At 38.4% G+C, this 26,293-nt stretch overlaps 1 protein-coding gene across 1 annotated transcript in view; it reads right to left on the reverse strand.

The window, feature by feature from the left end:
• The window catches only part of LOC130876594 (zinc finger protein 431-like), a 50,484-nt gene extending 24,706 nt beyond the window's left edge, over positions 1 to 25,778 (reverse strand). The window contains exons 1-2 of the mRNA XM_057773213.1: positions 25,559 to 25,778; positions 6,471 to 6,700 (exon numbers count right to left, since the gene is read on the reverse strand). Of these exons, the coding sequence (XP_057629196.1) occupies positions 6,471 to 6,521 (51 nt within the window). The 5' untranslated portion in view covers positions 6,522 to 6,700; positions 25,559 to 25,778. The remainder of the gene's footprint in view (positions 1 to 6,470; positions 6,701 to 25,558) is intronic.
• Between the last annotated feature and the right edge of the window lie 515 nt (positions 25,779 to 26,293).

A 26,293-nucleotide genomic window follows, 5' to 3' on the forward strand; every position in this document is an offset into this window, starting at 1 on the left:
ACACTAATAGTAGGAGATTTCAACACTCCTCTCTCATCAATGGACAGGTCAACCAGACAGAAACCTAACAGAGAAATAAGAGGATTAAGGAAGGTAATGAATCAAATGGACTTAACAGACATATATAGAACATTCCACTCAAATAGGAAAGAATATACCTTCTTCTCTGCAGCGCATGGAACCTTCTCGAAAATAGACCACATACTCGGTAACAAAGCAAACTTACACAGTTACAAAAAAATATCAGTAACCACCTGTGTCTTATCAGATTACCATGGATTAAAGTTAGAATCTAACAACAATGCTATCTCCAGAAAGCCTACAAACTCATGGAAACTGGACAGTCAACTACTGAACCACACCTGGATCAAGGAAGAAATAAAGAAAGAAATTAAAGTCTTTCTTGAATTCAATGAAAACGAAGACTCAACATGCTCAAACCTATGGGACACTATGAAAGCAGTGCTAAGAGGAAAGTTCATAGCATTAAGTGCCCACTTAAAGAAAACGGAGAAAGCACACATTGGAGACTTAATAGCCCACCTGAAAGCTCTAGGAAAAAAAAGAAGCAGACTCACCTAGGAGAAGTAGAAGGCTGGAAATAATCAAACTGAGGGCTGAAATCAACAAAATAGAAACACAGAAAACAATCCAAAGAATCAATGAAACAAAAAGCTGGTTCTTGGAGAAAATCAATAAGATTGATAAACCCCTATCCAAACTAATCAAACAGTGGAGAGAGAATACGCAAATTAACGAGATCAGAAACAAAAAGGGAGACATAACCACAGACACAGAGGAAATTCAGAGAATCATTAGATCTTACTACAAAAACCTGTATGCCACAAAATTGGAAAATGTAAAAGAAATGGACACTTTTTTAGATAAGTACCATATACCAAAGTTAAACCAGGACCAGGTGAACAACCTAAATAGACCTGTTAGTCGCGAAGAATTAGAAGTTGTTATAAAAAAACTCCCTACCAAAAAAGCCCAGGTCCAGACGGCTTCAATGCAGAATTCTACCAGAACTTCCAAGAAGACCTAATACCTATACTCCTTAAGGTATTTCACAATATAGAAACAGAGAAGTCATTGCCAAATTCCTTTTATGAAGCTGCAGTTTCTTTGATACCAAAACCACACAAAGATACAACCAAGAAAGAAAACTACAGGCCAATCTCACTCATGAACATCGACGCAAAGATACTCAATAAAATACTGGCAAACCGAATCCAAGAACACATTAGAAAAATTATCCATTATGATCAAGTAGGCTTCATCCCAGACATGCAGGGCTGGTTCAACATACGAAAATCTATCAATGTAATCCATCATATAAATAAACTGAAAGAAACAAACCATATGATCATTTCATTAGATGCTGAAAAAGCATTTGACAAAATTCAACATCCCTTTATGATAAAGGTCTTAGAGAGATTAGGGATACAAGGGTCGTACCTAAGTATAATAAAAGCTATTTATAGCAAGCCGACAACTAACATCAAATTAAATGGAGAGAAACTCAAAGCTATTCCACTAAAATCAGGAACACGACAAGGCTGTCCACTCTCTCCATACCTCTTTAATATAGTGCTTGAAATTCTAGCGATAGCAATAAGACAACATAAGGGGATCAAAGGGATTCAAATTGGAAAGGAAGAAGTTAAACTTTCATTATTTGCAGACGATATGATAGTGTACATAAGCGACCCCAAAAACTCCAGCAAAGAACTCCTTCAGCTGATAAACACCTTTAGTAGCGTGGCAGGATACAAGATCAATTCCAAAAAATCAGTTGCCCTCCTATACACAGAGGATAAGGAAGAAGAGAGGGAAATCAGAGAAGCATCACCCTTCCCGATAGCCACAAATAGCATAAAATATCTTGGCGTAACCCTAACCAAGGAAGTGAAGGATCTATTTGACAAGAACTTTAAGTCTTTGAAGAAAGAAATTGAGGAGGATACCAGAAAATGGAAGGATCTCCCTTGTTCTTGGATTGGGAGGATCAACATAGTAAAAATGGCAATTCTACCAAGGGCAATTTATATATTCAATGCAATCCCCATCAAGGTCCCATCAAAATTCTTCACAGATCTTGAGAGGACATTAATCAACTTTATATGGAAAAACAAAAAACCCAGGATAGCCAAAACAATCTTATATAATAAAGGATCGTCTGGAGGCATTACCATCCCTGACTTCAAACTCTATTACAGAGCTTCAGTATTGAAAACAGTTTGGTATTGGCATAAAAACAGAGAAGTCGATCAATGGAACCGAGTAGAAGACCCTGATTTTAACCCACAAACATATGAACACCTGATTTTTGATAAAGGAGCTAAAAGTATTCGATGGAAAAAAGAGAGCATCTTCAACAAATGGTGCTGGCAGAACTGGTTGTCAACCTGTAGAAGAATGAAAATAGATCTATATCTATCGCCATGCACAAAACTCAAGTCCAAATGGATTAAAGACCTCAATATCAGTCTGAACACACTGAACCTGATAGAAGAAAAAGTGGGAAGTACTCTACAACATATGGGTACAGGAGATCACTTCCTACGTTTATCCCCACAGCTCAAACATTAAGGACAACATTGAATAAATGGAACCTCCTGAAACTGAGTAGCTTCTGTAAAGCAAAGGACACTGTCACTAAGACAAAAAGGCAACCCACTGACTGGGAGAAGATCTTCACCAACCCTGCAACAGACAAAGGTCTGATCTCCAAAATATATAAAGAACTCAAGAAACCAGACTTTAAAATGCTAATTAACCCAATTAAAAATGGGGCACTGAACTGAACAGAGAATTCTCAACAAAAGAAATTCAAATGGCCAAAAGACACTTAAGGTCATGCTCAACCTCCTTAGCGATAAGGGAACTGCAAATTAAACCAACTTTGAGATACCATCTTACACCTGTCAGAATGGCTAAAATCAAAAACACCAATGATAGCCTTTGCTGGAGAGGTTGTGGAGGAAGGGGCACACTGATCTATTGCTGGTGGGAATGCAAAGTTGTGCAACCACTTTGGAAATCAGTGTGGTGATTTCTCAGGAAATTTGGGATCAACCTACCCCAAGATCCAGTAATACCACTATTGGGAATACACCCAAGAGACGCCCTATCATATGACAAAAGTATCTGTTCAACTATGTTCATAGCAGCATTGTTTGTAATAGCCAGAACCTGGAAACAACCTAGATGCCCTTCAATGGAGGAATGGATGAAGAAAGTGTGGAATATATACATATTAGAGTACTACTCAGCGGTAAAAATCAATGACTTCTCGAATTTTGCATGCAAATGGATGGAAATAGAAAATACTATCCTGAGTGAGGTATCCCTGACCCAAAGAGAGGAACTTGAGATGTACTCACTCATAATTGGTTTCTAGCCATAAATAAAGGACATTGAACATATAATTTGTGATCCTAGAGAAGCTAAATAAGAAAGTGAACCCAGAGAAAATCGTATAGTCATCTGCCTGGAAAGGGGAAGTAGACAAGATTGCCAGGCAAAAACTGGGAACTAGCGGGTGAGGTGGCTTGTGGCTAAGGGGAAATGGGATGAGAAACGTGAGAAGGGGAGGATGGGAGGAGTTTGAGGGATTAAGATGGTTAGGATATAGGAAGGATAGATACGGGAGCAGCGAAGTATACATCCTAACTAAGGGAACCATCTTAGCGTTGGCAAGAGACTTGACTCTAGAGGGGCTTGCAGGTGTCCAGGGAGATGTCCCCAGCTGGTACCTTGGGCAACTGAGGAGAGGGAACCTGAAATGATTCTATCCTATACTGATGAGTATCTTACATATCACCTTAGAACCTTCATCTGGCGATGGATCGAGATAGAGACAGAGACTCAATTTGGAGCAACGGTCTGAGCTCTTAAGGTCCAAAGGAGGAGCAGAAGGAGGGAGAACATGAGCAAGGAAGTCAGGACCACGAGGGGTGCACCCACCCACTGTGACATTGGAACTGATTTATTGGGAGCCCACCAAGGCCAGCTGGACTGGGACTGAATAAGCATGGGTTGAAACTGGACTCTCTGAGCATGGCGGACAATGAAGGCTGATGAGAAGCCAAGGACAATGGCACTAGGTTTCGATCCTAATACATGAACTGGCTATGTGGGGGCTCAGCCTGTTTGGGCAATCACCTTCCTGGACCTAGATAGAAGTGGGAGGACCTTGGTCTTCCCGCAGGGCAGGGAATTTGTACTGCTCTTCAGTATCGAGAGGGAGGGGGAATGGAGTGGTGGGAGGAGAAGAGGAGTGGGTTATAGGGAAAGGGGAGTGGGGGGAGGGGCAATATTTGGGAGGAGGGGGAGGGAAATGGGAAACGGGCACAGGTGGAAATTTTAATTAAAAAAGAATAAAAAAAAAGAAAAAATAGTAAAAAGACATTAACAGTAATAGAATTTAAAAAGGCATGTAAAGATAAACAGGAAGTCAGGATTGTGTATAATATTATGTTGATTCTGAGGCAAGAGACAGCTGGTTGAGGACATGAGATGATAAACAGCACTGTAAAATTGAACCAATTTAGGTAATTTGGGCTATCTTTTTACTATTGATTTTATTGAGGTTTATGATTTTTCTCCACTTTCCACCCTTCTTCCTCTCTCTTCTTCTTCCCTTTTCTGTGACCCCCACACTCCTGATTTACTCAGAAGTTCTTTTCTTTTTTACCCTCCTATGTAGATTCATGTATGTCTTTCTTAGAATCTTCTGTTGTCTAGCTTCTCTGGGGTCTAGTTTTTTGTTTCTTTGTTTCTTTGGTTTTTTTTTTTCTTGCTTTTTGACTAAAAGCCACTTATGAGTGCTTACATATTGTATTTGTCTTTCTGGGTCTGGGTTACCTCACTCAATATGTTTTTTTCTAGATCTGCCATTTGCCTGCAAATTTCAAGATGTCATTATTTTTTACCTATGTGTAGTACTCCATTGTGTAAATGTATCATATTTTCTTTTATCTATTCTTCAGTTTAGGACCATCTAGGTATGTTGTTGGTGGCATATAGTTGGTTCCCAGCTGTTCAGTACCAAAATAAACACTCAGAAAACATATTATTTACAATACTATTTGGCCAATAGCTTAGGTGTATTTTTAGCTCACTCTTATCTCTTAAATTAACTCTAGCATGAGCAAGGTTGGGTCTGTTGGTTAGAATCTTTCTCCTCTGGCAGCTCCATGGCGTCTTTCTGATTCCACTGTATTTTCTCCCAGCATTTAGTTTAGTTTTCCTGCCTAGCTCTATTCTGTTAAGCCACTGGCAAAGTCAGCTTCTGTATTCACTAACCAACAAAAGCAACACATTTACAAAAGGACTTCCCACACCATAGGTTGTTTTCAGGTTCTGGTTATTACAAATAATGCTGCTATGAACATAGTTGAGCACATGTGCTTGTGGTATAATTGAATGTCATTTGGGTATATACCCAACAGGGGTATTACTGGATCCTGTGGTAGACTGCTTCCTAATTTTCTGAGAAATCACCATACTGATTTCCAAAGCAGTTGTACAAGTTTACAAGGCCACCAGTGGAAGAGTGTTGTCCTTACCCCATATCCACTCCAGCATAAGCTGTCATCAGTGTTTTTGTTCTTGGCCATTCTGACAGGTGTAAGATTGAATCTCACAGCTGTTTTGATTTGTATTTCTATGATAACTAAGCATGCTGAGAATTTACTTATGTGTTACTCAGCCCTTTGAGATTCATCTGCTGAAAGTTTCTGTTTAGGTGTGTACCCCATCTTTGTGAGGTTATTTGCTCTTTTATTGTCAAGTTATCTTAACTTTAGAAGTCAAACATATCTGTTAAATGAAAATAAAAATATTTTTTAAAAGAGATTTTGCTTTTGTTTCCACAGCAGACAAATGCTGTGGATTTCTTAAGGAATGACATTGATCAGGTTTGATCAGGGAAGACCTCCTAAATCTTGACAAGTGATGACAATCAGCAAAGATTATAGCTGTTCTTCCCAGGACTTAAACATTATCTCAAATTTTCTCAGGGAACCTACAGATGTCTTCACCCATATTCAGCAAGAAGTAATCTAGAGAACATGACACTCACATTTCCAGCAGATGAAATATGGTAGGCTTTTAGTTATTTGGTGGACTATAGATGCTTGTTATCATTTAGGGAAATATAGTATTCTGATAAATATTTAAGTTATTTTTGTTACAGTGAATATATATATACATATACATATTTCTATTCTTTAAGGTATTGTATTTATGCAAATCATTTAAAAGTGTAAGATAAAGTTCTAATTTTTGAAAGCTATTATTATAAACTATTTAGGATAATCAGGAAACTCAGGTTAGTAGATAGCCACTTATAACAATCAAATATGTTGATGTTAGGTATTTTTTCAAGGTCCTACAGAGATATATCCAGATAGACAAATGGTTTTCAAACACTTAAAAGATGTACAGAATATAGCACTTACTTGCTTAAGAAATGATGGGTATTGAAGAAACTCCATTGGTGTTGCTTTCATTCTGGTAAGGCTAATCACTGGGTGAAAAAAACCTGCTACTACCTTTGGTTGATCAACAGTGTGCTGTGCAGATTTTACATGCAGCAGCAACAGGAAAGTGATTGATGAACATTTTCAAAACAAGCAAGCCAGAAGAGTGCTTTGGGATTCCTGTTTCACAGAAGAGTCTGCCAGACATTCTGCAGGACACAAAGGAAAGTGACTGATGAGCTTTGCGAATACAGGGCAGAATAGTCCTTCAAATTTTCTACTTTAGAGAAAAGCCTTCCTGTATGCTGTAAATGGATGGCTCAATGTTGAAAAAAAAAAAAAAAACTTTGGGAGACTGTCCAGGCAGCTCAGTGTCTCTGTTGTTAGGGAATATTAATTCCATATCAGGTCTTGGATGAAGTTAAAGACTAAATAATTAGAGTTTCTCAACCCTATGCTAGAAAGTAAGTTAAGTATCAAAGTTTGGAGTCACTAATATGGCATGGACAATGGAGTGTTTTCTCTGTAATTTGTAAATATAAATGGACTGAATATTCTAAATGTAATTCTTACTTGGTAACTGCTTTTATCATACATAGTTTTAGTAAGTTAAAGTTAGAATATTTCATTTTGATTTAGACAAAAGGGGAGAAAGTCTGTGGAATATTATTGCATGATGCATTTTTTTTTATGTTGTGGAACATGTGTTTCAATGATGCAAAGATGTATCAGATTTGTTTAACTCTGTAAAGCTGTGATACTTTGCCTGTCTAAAATACCTAATTGGCTTAATAAAAAGCAGAACAACAAATATCTTGGCAGGAAGGATAAGAGGGTCTGGAAGGCAAAGAGAAGGAAAAAAGGAACAAGGAACAAAAAAAGAGAGGGTACCAGGAGTCAGCTACCTAATTACACAACAAGCCACAGAGTAAGAAGTAAAGAAAGACATGCAGAGTAGAGAAAGATAAAATTCCAGAAGCAAAATGTAGATGGGATAATTTAAGAAAAACTGGCTAGAAACAAGCCAAGATAAGGCCAGGAATTTATAAAAAAAAATAAATCTTCATGTGTGTCATTTATTTGGAAGCTTCATGGTATGCCCCCACAAGCATAAAGAAAGAGAGAGAGAGAAAAAATCAACACCAGGCTTCAGCCTCACAGTTCCATGGAATGAACTCTCAGTCTCTTCCCTGGGATTCTGATTATGCCAAGCATAGATGCCAGAAACACTGCTGAGCTGTAATCACAGACTAAGAACTCATTACATTAATTTTTACTATTTCTTGTTTGCAAGACCAGCACATGATGGGTAATACTGCAAAGTTAGACTTCTTTTTCTTTTGTTGTTGTTGTACTGTTTTTCAAGTGAAGGTTTCTCAGTAGCTTTGGAGCCTTTCCTGGAAACTAGCTCTTATAATCCAGGCTGTCCTGCAACTCACAGAAATCCATAAGTTTGACTTATTAACCCACATACCTAACATGCTTGGATCACAGGTACAACAGATTTTTAGGAAGCTGCTTCCTGGGAATAAAAAACACTTTCCTAACTTGTTGCAAGGAGGAGCCGCTTGTTCATCCCACCTATGCAGAATTGAAATAATCACACAAAAACTGTATTATTTAAGTCACTGCTTGGCCCATTACCTCTATCTTCTTATTGGCTAAATTTTATTTATTTAACCCATTTCTATTAATCTGCATATCACCATGGGGTCATGGCCTACCAGCAAAGTTTCAGCACGTCTACCTCTGGCAGCATCAGAAGCATGATGTCTCTCTGACTCTGCCCTTCTTTCTCCCAGCATTCAGTCCAGTCCTCCCAATCTTCCTAAGTTCTTCCCTATCAACAGGCTAAGGCAGCTTCTTTATTCATTAATAGTATTCACAGCACACCAAGGGTACTCCCATATCATTTACTCCTTCCATAAATTGAAGATTTATGTGGATGGAGTCCTACCCTTAGGGCACCTTGAAAAGTTTCCATTCCACAGGAAGAACCTTTTCTATAGTGGTGATAAACTCCTTGAAAATTGCCACCTGTTTCAGCAATTTACTGAATGATATGAAACTACCTTTTCATTTTCATTTATTTCTGCCTCACTTGTTACTTTCTTTTTATTGTCGACCTGAATGAGTCATTGGTAATAACCATTCAGCAGATTCATTATTCTATTTAAGGAATTAGCCTATTATTTTTAATTCTCCTGTACTAAATTTCAAGGGCATAGGCAGAATAAGAAAGATTTTGGGCTCAATAATCACACAAATGACCTCGAGTATAATTTTTTATGGTGTCTATTTTGGATGGAAATCCTATGATCTCAATCTGCACTTTTTGCTATTACTCTTAACATTTCCATCTTCCTAGTCCTACAGAAACAGTCTTTTAAATTTATGTACAACTTTCTATGGTTTTTTGCCACCTAAAGTCATGATATCTTTGACATTCTTACAAAAAAAACCTTCCAGGTTCTGCATAGAAAAACAAATCCCTTTTGGTGTTTCACTTTTGGTATAACTGTGTTTTTGCTGTACTGATTAAATCTGATAACCAGAAGCAGCCCAGGCAATGAATAGGTCTCTTTGACTGATTGTATCAAATACTCCATCATTTTGGGAACTTAAGAAAGAAACATAAGAATTAAAGGCAAAACCCATGGGCAATAATTGTTTCCTGGCTCTATCTCTTGCCTAGTCACTGTCTCATGTGAAAATATTTTCCATTTGTAGTTCAAGCCCACTTTTTAGGGATAATACCACCCTCAATGGAGGAACCTTTCCACATGGATCATCAATCAACAAAAGCTCTCAGAGATATAACAGTTTCTGGCTATTATGAATAAAGTCACTGTGAACATATTTGAGAAAGTGTCCTTCTGGAAGTATTGTTTGGATACATATCCAAGAGTGGTATAAGTGGATTTGGAGATAGACTGACTCAATTTCCTGAAGATTGAATATTGATTTCCATGGTGGCTGTATAAGTGTACACTTGCAAAAGCAATGTATCCCCTTGCTCATCTTCTTTACAGCATTAGTTTTCATTGGTGTTATGTACTTAATCATTTGGACATGATTAAGATGAAATCTCACAGTAGTTTTGATATGTATTTCCATGATGGCTAATGATGGTGAACATTTCTTCTATTGTTCCTCATCCACTTTAGATACATCTACTGAGAATTCTGTTTAGCAGTGTACACATTTATACTTGGATTATATGGTTTGTCATTGTCTCATTCCTTAAGTTCTTTATTTTCTTGAGCGAGGAAACCCAGAAGCACATAGACAAACATGTTATATACTTATAAGTGTAAGTTAGCAGTTAAGCAAAGTACAATCATAGTAATCACAGTTAATCTGAATAGAAGGTATAGATACACAGAGGCTTAGCAATGAGAACAGCTCTGGGGGAAATGAAGGGAACTCCCTGGGAAGAGAAACTATAATAGATTTTGTGATGCACTGAGAGTCAGTGGGAATGGGAACAGTTAGAGTCAGGTGAATGGAGAAACAGAGAGCGGGAGAAGACAGAGAGAGAGATGACAGGTACAGAAGAGCTTTTAGCAGGGGATGAAGAATTAGTGCAGTGAAAATATCTTAGAACCTATAACCCTAGTTAGGGTTGGTAGTGGTCAAGATTACAGAGGCTAAACAAGCCATCTTCTGTAACCCAATAAATTTCCCAGTGGGACTCGGTCACCAAGCCAGCCATAAAACATGTGACACACATATCTAGACTGCAATATATACAGGGTAAATGGTGGCTCGGAACTGCTATAGTAGGCAACCAATAACTGGTCCAATTTGAAGCCCAAACTTGAGAATAAGTGCACACCTGACACTGCCTAAATTGCTAGGAATGAGAATTTGAATGACTCAGAGAACTATAGTAGAAACAAATAAAGCTAAAGAAGAAAAAAATCAATGAATGGTTCCACCTATTTTTTGCTATAATCATAGATTGGCACTTAATCCAATATTTGTCAGAGAGGCTTCTTTCAGCAGCTCATGGAAGAACATGCACAGATCCCTACCCAAAAATTAGCTTGAGCTATAGAAATGCTTTTGAAGGAGGGGTTTAGAATTGTAGGATCCGGAGGGGTTGAGGAAAATCTTGGCCCACAAATCAACTAAGCAGGGCTCAAAGGGGTCAGAGAAACTTAAGTGGTAATCATCAGCCTTCAAGTCTCTGTGCCAGGTCCTTTGTACACATGCTATTTTTTTTAAGCTTAAGGTGTTTGTGGTTGTCCTAATTGTCTGTGACTCTACTTCCTGTTCTTGGCACCTTTTTACTCCTATTGCATTGTCTTGTACAGCCTTGATATAAGAGCTTGTGCTGGTCTTATTGTACCTTGATATGATGTGTTTGGCTGATATCCCTGGAAATCCTGCTCTTTTCTGAAGGAAAACAGTAGCAGTGGATCTGGGGGAATGTAGATTTGTTGTGGGTGAACAGGAAGCAGTGCAAGAAGGGTACACTGCAGCCAGGATGTACTGTATATGAGAGAAGAATAAATACAAAAAATAAAGAAAAAATGAAAATGCATTTTGTCTAAGTTCAATGATTCTCATAATATACAACAACCCAAACAAAACAAATGTCCAATGTCCCTTCTGACACTCAAGACAATCTTTTGACTTTCACATCTTGTAAAATCAAGAAATAAATGAGTGATTTTCAACATATAATTGCACAGTATACATTCCCATTCTGAAAAAGGGGATCCTATTCTCTTTGGATGTATACCTTCCTCAGCCTAGATATAGTAGGAAGGGCCTTGGACGTTAAACAAAGCATTGTGTCTTACCCTCTCTGAAGATTGGATGGGGGGTGTGGTGGGAAGGTGTATGGAAGGAATAGGAGAATAGAGGGAGTGGGAACTTGGACTGGTATTTTTTGAAAATCTAATAAAAAATGCATGAAAAATGTTTAAAGTTCATGTAATTATATAGAAAAACATTTCATAAGTATTAATTGAGACTACGAGTCTGAAATAAATGTCAAAAATATGTATACACTTGTAAAATACTAATAAAAGCATACATACAATGTGAAACTAAATGGAAACTGAAGGACTTCTGGAAATGAAAATCTAGGTTAACATACAGAACCTAAAGTGGCAAGCTTCAACAAAATAATATAAGACATGAAACAGAATTTCAGGCTTTGAAGGTATGATAGGAGAAATACATTTATTGATCATGGAAAATACTAAATCTAGAAATTTCCTGAATCTTAATATCCAAGATATCTGGAACACTATGAAATGTCAAAACATAAGAAAAATAAAGATTAAAGAAGAATCTCAGTGTAACATGAGGGGCCTGGCTTATTGGGGTTTCTGTCCTGCCCAATACTCCACAGCTGGCATGTCCCAAAGAAAATTACACAGAGAGTCTACATTACTTATAAACTAATTGGCCCATTAGCTTGGTCTTTTTATTAGCTCTTGTAGTTTATATTAACCCATTATTCTTATCTATGCTAGTCACACAGCTCGGTACCTTTCTCAGCCAGGCAGGTTACATGTTGCCTCTTTGGTGGTCTGGGCCGGACTCGGAGGAATGGGCTTCCTCCTTCCTAGCATTTTCCTGTTCTCATGGCCCCGTCTCTACTTCCTGTCTGGTTGACCCGCCTATACTTCCTGCCTGGCCAATTAGCGTTTATTGAAAACATGATTGACAGAATACAGACAATTCTCCCGCACCATTGGAGGTTAAGTAAAGCTGCATAGAGATGGAAAATACACAGAGAATCTTGATACTGTATGCTATTATGCTCTCTTTGAATTGTCTGAATGCTGAGGAAGGAGCAACAGCTGCTAAAATATATTTGCTTATAAATGCTGCTGAATTAATTCAAGATAGGTATTTTGAAAATACCTTGGCTTCAAAATTGAAGTCAAAAGGTATGTTACTTTGGAGAAGAGGATTTGCTTTTGTTTTCACAGGAAATGAGAGGCTATGGATTCATTCTGAGTTAAGAAAAATCAGGTTCAATCAAGGAAGACCACCTGAAAAATCTCTGGTAGGAACAGATGGCCCAGATGTCTAAGTTCTACATCCAGAACAGATTCAAGACTGCTGCCTGAGATGATCAAGACTCACAGGATACTCCAGTCAGGACTTGATGATAATTCTAAATTTTCTTTAGGTCCCCAAAAGATTACCAGCACCCCCAGCCAGCAAGAAGTAGCCTGTAATACTATGCCCACATTCCCAAAAAATGGACTATGGGTATTTTCCTTTGTTTAAAAAAAAGGGGGGGGGGAGTGGTATGGGAGAATGGTCTGTATTCTGTCAATCATGTTTTCAATAAACGCTAATTGGCCAGGCAGGAAGTATAGGCGGGTCAACCAGACAGGAAGTAGAGGCGGGGCCATGAGTACAGGAAAATGCTAGGAAGGAGGAAGCCCATTCCTCCGAGTCCAGCCCAGACCACCAAAGAGGCAACATGTGACCTGCCTGGCTGAGATAGGTACCGAGCTGTGTGACTAGCATAGATAAGAATAATGGGTTAATATAAACTACAAGAGCTAATAAAAAGACCAAGCTAATGGGCCAATTAGTTTATAAGTTTAGACTCTCTGTGTAATTTTCTTTGGGATATGCCGGCTGTGGGGTATTGGGCAGGACAGAAAACCCAACAAGCCGGCCCCCTCATGACCAAATGAAATATTTTCATGACCAAATGAAATATTTTCATGACCAAATGAAATATTTTCATGACCAAATGAAATATTTTCATGACCAAATGAAATATTTTCAACAAACTTCATAGTCAAAACTTTCCTAATTGGACAGAGGATGTAACACAGCCCAATGAATCAACTAAGTAGGCTCATAGGGGCTCACAGTGACTAAAACAGCAAAAACAGAGACTGCACGAGTCAACAGCAAGTTCTCCACAGGTATGTGATCTTTGTGTAACTTGGTGTCATTGTGTGACTCTTAAAAGTCGGAATGCAGGGATATCTCTGACTCTATTTCCTATTCTTTGAACCATTTTTTTCCTAGTAGGTTCCCTTGCCTTGCCTCAATGTGTTTATATCAAATCTTATTGTTACTTGTTATCCAGGGTTTTATTGCTATCCCTGGGATACTTGCCCAATTCTGAAGGGAAATCCATGACAAGTAAATCTGGTGAGAGGGGAGCATTGAAGAAGACTGAGAGGAGTAGAGGGAGAGAAAACTGTAAATGGGATACATTTTATGAGAAAAATAAATTTTAAAAAATAAAGAAAGAAATGTGAACATAGTGATGGAAGATTGGACCAAAGCTAGACTAACCTCAGTAAAGCAAACAAGTCCGAGAGATCTGTCTCAGACAGGCTTCATTCTCAAAGGGCTTAGATAGTTCTATCTATGAAAATTTTCATACATGTCTCTCCTTTGGTACTTCTACTCCCCATATCCAGCTTTCCATTGATGATGTCTCATACCTTGGGTATCTCAATGTCCAATAATCTCAAAATATAAGACTCTTTTAATCTTTACAGTTTCATGCAATGTAATCTCACAGTATCCTCACTGGTTTCTGACTCTAACAAACACAGATGGGTGAAACATTGCTGAAATGGTACTATAGAGGAAGAATCTATGACCTATAAATTTTCAGTCCTTCCTGTTTCCAGAATCAGTACAACATGGTTATCCCCACAAATGTGGCATCTAAGTCGTGATGGACACAACCACCAGAGTTACAGAAAGATCTGTATGAAGTGGCTTCTTCAAATTGGGAATCAAGTTGTCTATTCCTTCCAGAAACTGAAGGCTAAGATGGATGGATCTTACACTAGAGTACCTTCCTAGGCTTCAAATGACCAGAACAGCCTTCTCTTTAATGGTGCTAAACTTAATGAAATTTCCTGCTTCTGCTTGACCACATTTGAAACCACCACTTGAAACTACCTAGTCTCTTTTTCTCTATGAAAACTGACATTTCATTTCTTTCTACACCACTTGTTTCTTTTCCACTGTGGACCTGAATTAGTCATCAGTAATAAACACCCAATAGAATCAATATTTTGTCCAAAAAATCAGCCAATTACTTTTTAATTTTGCCTTACTCAGTTTCTCAGGGCATGTAGAAAATATGAATGATTAGGGGACAAAATTTTATACAAATGACTCTAGCTGAATTTTTCATGGATTCTATTTCCTAATGAAATACTATGACCTCAAGCTCCACTGTCTGAATAATTTTCATCACTCTAATATGTCTAGCCCTACATGAAAAGGCAATTAAGCTCTGTGTGCAGCTTTTTATGGCTTTTGCCAATTAAAGTCTTAATATCTTTCACATTCCTCCAAAAGAAAACATTCCCACATTCTACCCAGCAACAAAATCACTTATGGTGAACTATATTTTGACCCAATTTGCTTGTTTATTGCTGTGATTAAATTCTCTATCCAAAAGCATCTCAGGTAGTGAACAAATTTATTTGACTGATACTACCAGATCACATCCCACAACTGGGAGCTTAGGATAAAAACTCAAGCTAGAAATTTAAGGAAAAAATCACAGGGAAACATTGTTTTCTGGCTTTCTCTCTTGCTTAATTACTGTCTCGGACTCAGCTAGCTCTCTTGTCCACCTCAGGCCTATTTGCTTAGGGAACTGGAACGTCAATGGAAGAGGCTTCCCACACCAATCATCAATCAACACATTTTTTTTTTTTAAATAGTAACTAGCAGTTCTTATTGGGTCAAAGCCTCAATTGATGCTCCCTCAAATTACTCTAGGCTACATCATATTGACAGAGACCATAAAATATGAGAAGGTTTTTAAAAACACTAAACCAACATGTTAACCATATCAACCTCTTAAGCAACAAAAACACAAACATGAAGATAGCAACAACAGGATAACATAGATATACCAAGCAATGAGGAGAAGCGAGCCTCTAAGATCAAGAAGAGAAAACTAGAACTGTCTTTCCACAGAAACTTCCAAAGCCAACAAATGCACAAGGAACTCATAACATCATAATAGTAAATTTTCTGGATAAAAATGGTGAAGATACATATTTTTTTTAGAGAAACAACAATAAACTTAATGATAATAAAACATAGATTGATAACAAAACCAGCAACATAGATAACACCACTGGCAAAACAAAACACAAAGACAGACCTATAAATATATGGTCACTAAAATAAGAACAACAAGATTCTAATAAAAATTAAACCAGAAGAAAACACTAGTTGGGACCTTTTCTGTGCACTACATTGTGACTTTTTCCGATAACAGAAAATGGGTTGGACAAGAAGAGCTGTTCCACCAAAACTGGAGAGAGTCACTGGAAGATTTTTGATGCTTTATCTTTGTACAAAACAGTTTTGATTACTAAAAGAATGTCATTCACTTATATTTAATAAAAAATATTTGTTAAGATCACTTAGGCATCATTTTGTTTCCTGTGACAGATGATTGCCTATAAGTCTGCAGTGGAGTGAGGAAATAAAAACTTTTCCAAGCCTAAAGCAAGATAGCAGACTTTTAAAGAAAAAAAAGTACATAATTTATATTGTACACCTAAAGCAAAGTGTTTTGCTCTTATTGCTTTATGAGTCACAAGAACTTTTGAAAACAATTCCATCCCCACATTTTGTATATCTTTCTTTGTGTGAGAGAGAATGCCTTCCATGTATATACAAGTGACATACAGGGGAAGAGGTTGTCAAATTCCCTGGATCTGGAGTAGCAGGGGTTTACGGGCCTGAAAACTTGGGTATTTAGATATGAGCAGGCCTAAGAATTTCACGTCACTGAAAAATTCTTAAATTTTAGACTGGCGTGAGCTGAGGAACATTTCAATTACATCACTTTGGTTCTTGTATGGACAATAACTTTTACAAACTTACTTTTATAGTTACTATGAAAATCAAAAGGGTAGTTCCTCAGAAAACTAGGAATACATCTATCCTCAGGTTGCTACTATACTATTTTGGAGAGCACATGTCCAATGGATGCTCTATTCTGTAGTTTTTTTTTTTTTTCTTCCTTGCTCTTTTGGAGGCTCACCACCCAGTTCCCATATAAATCAAAAAGAGACTTATTCTTACCTATGGATACCCAGGCTGAGTTTGATTTCTTTCTATACAGCTTTTCTTAAATTATCTCATCAGCATTTCACCTATTATCTTTCATCTTTCTCTACTATAAATATTTTACGTCTTATTTTATGGCAGGCTGTGCAGCTGTGTCCTGGATGCCCTCCTATCCTCTTCCTCTTCCTCAATTCTTCTCTCTTTCACCTTCTATTTATTCTCTCTGCATGGAAGCCCTACATATCCCTCTCCTGCTTAGCTATTGGCCATCCAGATCTTCATTAGACAAATCAGGTATTTTAGGCAGGCAAAGTAACACAGCTTCATAGAATTAAATAAATGCAACATAAAAGAATGCAACATATTCTTGCATCATTAAACAAATATTCCGCAGTATAACTGAATGTAACACTTCAAACAATATTTCACAAGATTTCCCCCTTTGTCTAAATAAAAATGAATGGGTATAACTTTTAACTTTCCTTGTAGCTGTCATTTCCTTTTCATTAGCATTTGAAATATTTCAAGTAAATAAGCTGCAGTGTAATCAATCTCTGGGTATTTTAACTACCCCTTGATATTTATTAAGCATATTTTCTAGGGTGCTAGATAAAGTGTTAACTAATGAATCTTCTTCAAGAAAATACACGGATTCAGATATCAGGGGAAAGAACCTGAAAGATTAAGAGAAGCAGTGGAACAGTCACTGGTGGCTCAAACCTCTTCCATTCCTCCATCCACAAAAGGTCAATATCCTCTAACAGCCCTACCTTGCTACTTTATGTCTCTTATCTTTCCGCAGTATTGTAAACTCTATGGAATTTTTTTGTCAGCTAATAGTTATTTCCTTTCTCTGACTCCAAGCAAGCTTTATAATCAAAATATCACACAACATCCTGTAACTTCTCATATATTTTACTCTTTTGCAAGTTCTACTCCACATATGCAGCTCTCCATGGCAGATGTCTCATTGCTTGGGTATCTCAATATCCTGTGGTCTCAAATGCACAAAAGCTTCATGCAATAAACTCTCACATTCTCTTCCCCGGGGCTCTGACTCTGTCAAACATACATGGGTAAAATAGTGATCACAGAAGAAGAATCCATGACCTTTACATTTTATAGCTTTCTGGTTTCTAGAATCAGTACAACATATGTTATCCTGCCAAAACATAATGGGCACTACCAAGCCTAGACCAAATTTGGTGCTCTGTATGATGTTGCTGCTGGGACAAGGAATTAATTTGTGTACTCCTTCCATAAAATAAGGACTAAGCTGGATGGGACACCTTCTTAGGCTTCAAATGTAGATCATGGGTCCTCCCTTTAATGGAGCTAAAATCCTTGACAATCCCTGAATCTTTTTAGCATTGTACTGCCATCTGAAACTACTTAATGATGTTTTTCTCAAAAAAATGAAGACTTTTCTGATGTGGGGTATTTTGTATTCTGTGAATATGTGTTGCTTTGTATGGTTAATGAATAAAACTCTTTTGGTATATGGCAGTGCAGAATATAGCTAGGTAGAAAAAAAATCTACCAGAGATACAGAGAGAAAGATTGCAGAATAATGGAGACACCAAGAGCTACCAGAGAAGCAAGATGTAAGGAAATAAGCCAGGAACCAGGGCAAAGCTAGCCAGTAATAGTCTGAACCATTGGCCAAATATTTATAATTAATATAAGCCTCTGAGTGGTTACTCAAAAATTGGCAGGTGGGAGAGAAAATTTCAACTACACTTTTCATCTCTTTCTCCTTGTTTCCTTTTTCCTGTTGATGCAAATGTGTCATCAGTAATAACCATCCAACAGAAGAAATATTTAGTCTAAGAAATCAGACTGTTACTTTTTTAATAGTGCCTTACTCACTTTCTTGGGTCATGGAGAGAAAACAAAGGATTTGGGGCCAAAAATATCACACAAATGACCTTTCGCTAAATTTTTCATGAAGTCTTCTAAGTATCTGTGCTCACTTACCAATCAACTGATGGGACCCAGAGGAATAATCTCAGGCTTGAGCTGGAGTCACCACAGCAAGAGGATGCTATGACTGTTTTATGGAGATTTTTTATTGTTTTTTTATCAGAAACAGAAGATAATGTTAATTTCCTGGATAAATACAGTTTAGTTGCCATGATAAAATGAAGTCTGCAAGTCATATAGGGTACACAAAATTAATGTCTAAGAACAACTGTCCTATTAAACTTCTATGATTCCGTGACCACTAAGTGAAACACAAATTAGCCTGAGTGCTTCACTACCTGAGGGAATGTATCAATGTTTCAGGAACTGGAAAGCACATTCTGTCCAAGGAGCCATGGATATTCACGTAAAATTTTTTTGACACACATCTCTCAGGGCAGATAGGCCAGGTCAACTCTGTGGTTCCCTATAGAGCCTATTGTACACTATAACCTTTTGACCTTGACCACCACTGTCTATCATTACTCTCAACAATCCCATCTTCCAGGTTACCACATTTTCTGATCTAGGCACACTCTCATTTGGTGTTTCCTCAGATAAATCTAGGCTATGTCATATTGAAAGCTGAGGTTAATTAAGAAAAAGTGATAATAATATATTAGAAGGCTTTAAAGGTCCAAAGATAATCTACTAATCACATCAATCACTTTAAGAACAAAAACACAAACATGAAGATAGCAGCAACTATTGATGGAGGAAGGTCATTGGTTAAAAAATAAAGAAAATGGTTGGCCCTCCTAGGTTAGAACATAGGTGGGTGGAGTAAACAGAACAGAATGCTGGGAGGAAGAGGAAGTGAGCTCAGATGCAGGGCAGCTCCTCTCAGAGACAGAAGCCATGCAGCTCATTGCCAGGGCAGACGCGATGAAGCTCCGACCCAGGATGGATGTAGGCTAGAATCTCCTGGTAAGCGCACCTCAAGGTGCTACACACATGAATAGAAATGGGCCAGGCAGTGTTTAATAGAATACAGTTTGTATGTCGTTATTTTGGGGCATGAGCTAGCCAGGCAGCGGGGAGCTGGGAGCTGGGTGGCAGGAATGCCAGCCCACAGCTCCTACTACAAACTATAAAGCACAGATAGGACAGGTAATGGGAAGAGGCAAGTATTGAAGACCAAAAATAGAAACCTATTTCTACACAGAAACTTCCCAAACCAACAAATATTCAAGGAACTAATAAGAAAACTGCTGAATAAAAAATTGGTGAAAGACGATAACATTCCAGAAAATGAGCAATATAATTAGATAATTATTAATAAAATCAACAACAGAGATGGCGTCACTAATAAAATAAAATACTAGGACAGACCTACAAATATATTTTAAGGTCCCTTAAATAAGAACTACAAGATTCTAATCAAAATCAAACTCCAAGGAATTACATAACAGCCCTCATCCTATACACTCCAATTCTCTATTTAACCAATTTAAGGAACACAGCCAGCAGCTCCCACTACAGTGTTGGGTGAACAGGGCTGTTACACCAAAACAGGAGATTCACTTGAAGCTTTCTCAAGTTTTAACTTTGTAGAAAATAGTTTTGGCTACTAAAACAATCTTATGCTCTTATGACAAAGAAAAGGATGTCTCTTAGGATCACTTTGACGCTACTTTGTTTCCTATGATGAATGACAGCCCTGTAAGTCTGCATCAAACTGAGAAAATGAAAACTGTTTAAAACAAAATGCAAGACAACTGATATTTAAAGAAGCAGTGTACACCAAAGGTAACTTGTTTTACTCTATTTGCTTCATAAGTTGCAAACACTTTTGAAAACAAGTTTGCCGCTATTTTTTTCATGTTTGTACATGACTGAGAATATGTTCCATATACTTATGAGTGACATACAAAAAAGGATTTCAGATCCCCTGTGTCTGGAATAGTAAAAACAGAAAAGCCTCACAATTTGATTGTAGGTAATGGTACTCAGGTCATCCCACAAAAGAATATGTGCTGTGTCACATACCAAGACCCATAATACCTTCTGTCTAATAAACAAAAAGTCTTTCTCAGTTTAACAACGACAAGAAAAAGAAAGCCTAAATAAATAAAGAAGTGAATAAATGATCCTTGTGAGCATGTTGCAGTAAAATTAAGGTACTGTATATGGTAAATTTGCACCATAATATGAATTCAATAAAATGACAGTGCCCAACAATTTATAACAGGGAAGTCAATTACAAATCTACATTCACAGTGGAAACACTCAGAATGCTCAAAGGAATTATAAGAAAGTAGTACACAGATTGATATAATATAACTTCTATACTTACCACAAAGACATAACAATTAAAAATGTATACAATACTTATGAAAGAATAAAGGGGTATAGTGAAAAAGCCAAGAACAAAGACATAAAAATATTGTTAACTTTTAATCAGAAAACCAAAGGAAACTTAGCAAGGAATAGTGTGATTTTGACCCCAATGTATCTATGATCCTATTAGTACAGACATTAAATAAAGACTTCATACTTTCACAAAATTAGCACAAAGTGACCTTTAAATTGTTTCTGGCCCCTCTAGCTACTAACATTTCTTCCAAAGACAAAATCCCCATGTTCGAGACCTCTCTCTGCAAATGAAGGTGATCACTTGCTAAGGTTCTGCAGCCCTGTATACTTCCGTGTTGTTTAAGGAAAATGCAGTTCCTCCCCGCAACACTGGTGTCCAATTCCAAACAACATAGAAGAATAATTTAAAATCTACCTCTGGCAAACAAGATTTATGGAACGAAATTTGGATTACGACCTATCTACCTGCCCAACACCATGCACACCTGAGAAATCTCACAGATCAGAAACTCCTTTTGTCCTCTGGAACTAAACTTCACTGAATCACACCACTGTGGCTGGTGGAAAGAGAAAGTTAACAGTATTCTAGTCATGTATTGCTGAAAGATGATCCCATCACCATCTTTCTAATAGTTTCTAAACTACTTCTATCATTTATGAGACAAACCTAAGAGTGGAATGCCATATTCAGAACTTCTATAAACCAGACCTTCAGATTTCCAATTTGTCTCCCCTCTGCACACAAACAGCAGTGCTCATGTATGCACACTAGACAGAGTTATAACTACAAGCATCATATCCTCCCATTCCAGGGCTGCAGATTCTCCCACTTCCCAGGAAATCCATACACAGGGAGGCTCAGAGGACAAGGACCACTGTCCAAGAAACCACATATTCAGTCTGCCTCATGGTCCATCCAATACCCAGCAGAAATGACAGCAGAGGAGACCTGCTCTTAGCATGCCATACTCATCAAGGCATAGCTTGTTGTCTTTATTATTCACTACAGCAGAAGCATACTAAATCCCAGAAAGAACACAAAAACTATGTGTCACTAGTAATCCTGATTGCTCAGATTCCCCAAAGTTCCTCATGGGTTAGAGCCTCCCAGATATGCCTCAGAACTAGCACTCCCTTCCTGTGTGAGCCAAGATCAAATGACTCAGGCAACAGTCCTAGCTTTGTCCTTTCAGTGCAATAGACAGAACCTTATCTTCTACTCTCCTGAACACATCCTGTTCCTTATCCAAATCACATGGTTCTTTTTGTGCACATCACATTACATATGCAATGTCTAGTTCAGCCAACCCACTGCCATATACCTGGAAAATCCTGCTGATAAACAAAGGTCACAGTCAACTGTTATTAAAGAAAAAGAGGCCATGAATTAGAAGACAATGAGGGGTCATGGTAATCTTGGAGGCAGGAAAGAGAATATGGATATGATAGAGTTATAATCTCAAAATTAATTTTGAAATGTTGAAACAGACTTTATAGCAATGTGTTCCTGACAAGGGATTAGAGCATATCAAAGAGTTCTCAGACCTTTTCTCTAAAGATACACATCTTAAACAAGAAAAATAACAGACTTGTTAGGCAGGGTCACAACATTTTGCCAGATCTTTTATTTTGGTTGAGCTACTGTAACTATAGCAATTGTTTTCTTGATTAGGTCAGTCTTTTACACAGATTTTTGATTGCACTTGTCTGTATACCTTAAGAAATGGCCAATGAGGACATTTATGAAGCATCTCAAATTGACTATGTAATTCACATTACTAATCTCAACGACTATTGAAGTGGGAAAGCTCTCACCCTCCTACCTTCCTCTCCATTTCTGCACTCTTTGGGGACCAGCTTTGAAGTTTTCAAAGACTCAATTTGATCACATGTCTCTCTTCATATTTAAGTCCCCCCACCCCCCCAAAAAAGACAGAGAGACTAAAGGTCACCTATGAACTGGTCTAATTTTCCATCTCATTGGATAGTGAAGGCCCAGTCTATAAGGAGTTTGCAGAACTGTTTTCCCAGCACTGGGCAGAAGAGGCAAGGTTAGGTGTTCAAAAAATTCTCAGTTATAAAACATGAGACAAACTTAAGCTATAAAAGACATTGCTTTACACAAGAATCAATAACATGAATTGAGAGAAAAGGACTGAAGCTATTAATGACATAGAAACATTGGTAATGAGAAACAGAGATAAGGGCAGTAATGCACTTAAAGAAAATATTTAAAACTGATACCAAAAAATGATTTTTAAAATGATAAAAAATGTTGTATTTTTAAGATTAAAAAGCTTAGGTATACTAACTTTGAAAAACAGTAGGACTTTCCCTAGTAGAGGGAAAGTCATTAATAAGAGATAGACTGATTTGGCCCGTACATCTATGTTGTCTGCTGAGATCTGTAACCTGAAACATAGAGTTAAATTCAATAGACTGTTTCTCAAACCTCTGAGCTCACATAACTGTGTCAAGCAGGACTGAACATATCTGCATAGGATCTCTGCTTAATTATACCTTCAGTATTCATTGGCACAAGATAACCTTACCAAACTGTACACCCACACTGATCTGTGTTCATTCATATGACATGAATTAAAACATGCTGGGAAATTACAGAAACACTCCCCTGACCACAATCAAGTCCTTTATCATAATGGTAAGTCCAGGAGCTGGTTGCCTACCCTGTTTCCCCTGTAATGTACACAGTAAATTCTTCCTCCTATTTTGGTCAGAAGACAGAAGCAATGTTCCATATGTGGATCCCTTTTCTGTGACTGCACTGGATAGTTGACTAAATGACTCAAACAGATTATTTTAAAACAGATATAGAGGACAACACGGCCATTCTCTGGAGTACAACAGACTGGAATCAAGGCCACCCAAGTCAACCTAAGAGAGTTTGTCTCAAACACAGTTTTTCCAACAAGATGGAAAACAACAGTTCTAGAATTAATATGCCTTCCCTCTGAGAAATCGCTTCACACACAGGGAATTAACAAAGAAAAACTTTAATTTTACATTCCACATGTGCTGTCATCCTTATGTGTCTTTTAGGTTCATGTTCCATGTAGACTTTGAACACTTCAAAAGAGATAGGCAAGTTGTAGTTCTAGCCACTCAGGCAGATGGGAGGGTTAGACAGCAAAGATATTCCCAGAACACTTTCTTAAGTACACCTGTGGCATGAAACAGTGACAGGATCCTGTGGTGAAGGTCACAGTGGATGAGAAACATAAGGCAAGTAGAAGGTAGAGAAGATAAAAGCAGCTGAGCAGTGGTGGCACAGGCCTTTAATTCCAGCACTCTAGAGGCAGAGGCAGGCAGATCTCTGTGAGTTTGAAGCCAGCATGGTCTATAAGAACTAGTTCCAGGACATGTTCCAAAGCTACCGAGAAACCCTGTGTTGAAAACCCAAAGAAAGAAGAAAGAGAAAAGATAAAAGCTATGGTGGATATTTCTTACACATGATAAGTTCCATGCCAAGTAAGTTTCTTAAGAAGAATAGAATATTGTATCCAACTTCCAGGGGAAATGGAAGGAAATGAACAACTTTAATGAGGTCAGCAGAAACTGTCCTGCAGTAGTACAAATTCAAGGGGAGGCTAATCAAACAATGCTACACAAGGAGTCTTGGGTAATCATTACTGACTAAGACCACAAAGGCATTGGGACTTAAAACCATAGCTCTGAGGGGTTCTCAGAATCTAAAGCAATACTTCCACAGAGTCCCTGACCCCAGGCGATTACCAAAGTAGCTAAATTCAACTGTCAATATATTACACCCTAGAAAAGCTCCCAAATCCTAGGCCCCAGGCTGTTATTCTCCCTCCTCCCTGCTTGAGGGCTTAAATAAAAGCCTTAGTTGAACAGGCCAGTCAGTAAGAGAACAATGTTTTATTTTTAAGTAGATGCCACCTGGTGTCATATTGCCCATCAGGCTTTTCTCAAGTGGAAAACTGAAACTTGAATGGCACACCATGCCTTAAGCTTCTAGTGACCAAGTTATGCCCCCATGAGCAGCTTGGTATAGGCTTGTTCTTTTGTATGCAGATGGACCTACTGCCTGGTTGTAAACCAGGGAAGGCTTCTTTGTAAAGGCTTAGAGCCAAAAGTCTGAAAAATCCTGTTGAACAAATGTACATCCTAGCATCCTAATCTCTAACATGCCTGGTCAGCATACACGTATATTTTGAGGGGTTTTGAGGCAGTCTTCCATCAGTTAAATTCTGCTTTTTGAGACTTACTATTTCCTAATTGTTGGTAAATCTTTTGTATTACCAATTCCACTCTTCTACATCACGGCGTAGAAGTGGAGGGCTACCCAACATATGGATGATTTTACAACCTCCACAAAATTAACAATAAATGGTTCTCATACATAAAGGTGAAATGCACAGTGCTGAACATCTAGAAGATATTAGAGAAACTAGACCTCCATGAGTTTGGCAACCTGCTTTCCATGAACGGACTAAAAGTATGATGATGTTGCCTAGAAAGAGGTTTCTCCACACAGCTCCCTGCTCCCAGTGCCCTGAGCAGATTCAGCCCACAGTGCAAAGTTATTCGGAGGCCTGCCCTATTCAGGGAGTTGCAGGCATGGCATTGAACTTGAAAGGATGAGGAATCTGGCTGCAGTTTTCCAGGCAGATCTGGAGGGGTACCACTACACTAGTTCCCGCACCTCACCGTCTGCTCCTCCCATCCAGGGACAGCAGCCCCTCACTCACCATGTCGCGGTTTCCTAGCTTTCCCAAGCGCTCCACACAGGTCCCTTGAGGAGTTTTAGTTGAACAGCACACAGGGCTGGCTCAACTTCCACTTCACTGCCAAGCGGGAACCCGGAAAGGCCCTCCACCATTTCTGACTGGCAAGTTACCTGGAGGACCTGATTGGCTAATCATGTCTGAGTGACAAGTTCTCCTCCCATAAGGTTAGTCTGTTCTTAAAGACACAGCACAATGGTTCCTTACCCTGCCTTCCAAACCAAACAAAGACCTTTTCTAAATCAGCAGAGATGTGCATTTCAATAGCACTTGCCCTTGCATTCAGTGGCTTACTCTATTATCGTCCAGTAGGCACTTCTTCTTCCTCCTGGATACTAGGTGGTTAACTATCTTGCACAGTCCACTATATTTTGTGGATAGAATAATTCCTTGTCACACGTGTGGTGGGGGAAGTGACACAGGCCACAGGGCAATTGGCCCACGCGAGGAGGGGTGGAGAGCAGGGAATGGGAGACCCCGAGATGCAAAAGATCAGGACGAGGGTGTCAGTGCCTTCAGAGCATCCAGGGTGGAGCGCGGGGGCGGGTCCAACTGCAGGGCCCTGCAAGGCAGGGGTCTGATATCTGGGCACAGTGCGAGCAGCATCCAGCTCCGGGGGAGTCAGGAGAGTCACTGTGGCATCCAGCTGTGCAAACAGGAGGAGGGTCAAGGCGACCCAGGGGAGAGAGGCGGGAGTGC

The sequence above is a fragment of the Chionomys nivalis genome, chromosome 1 (assembly GCF_950005125.1).
Source record: "Chionomys nivalis chromosome 1, mChiNiv1.1, whole genome shotgun sequence".
In the NCBI taxonomy this organism is placed as follows: domain Eukaryota; kingdom Metazoa; phylum Chordata; class Mammalia; order Rodentia; family Cricetidae; genus Chionomys; species Chionomys nivalis.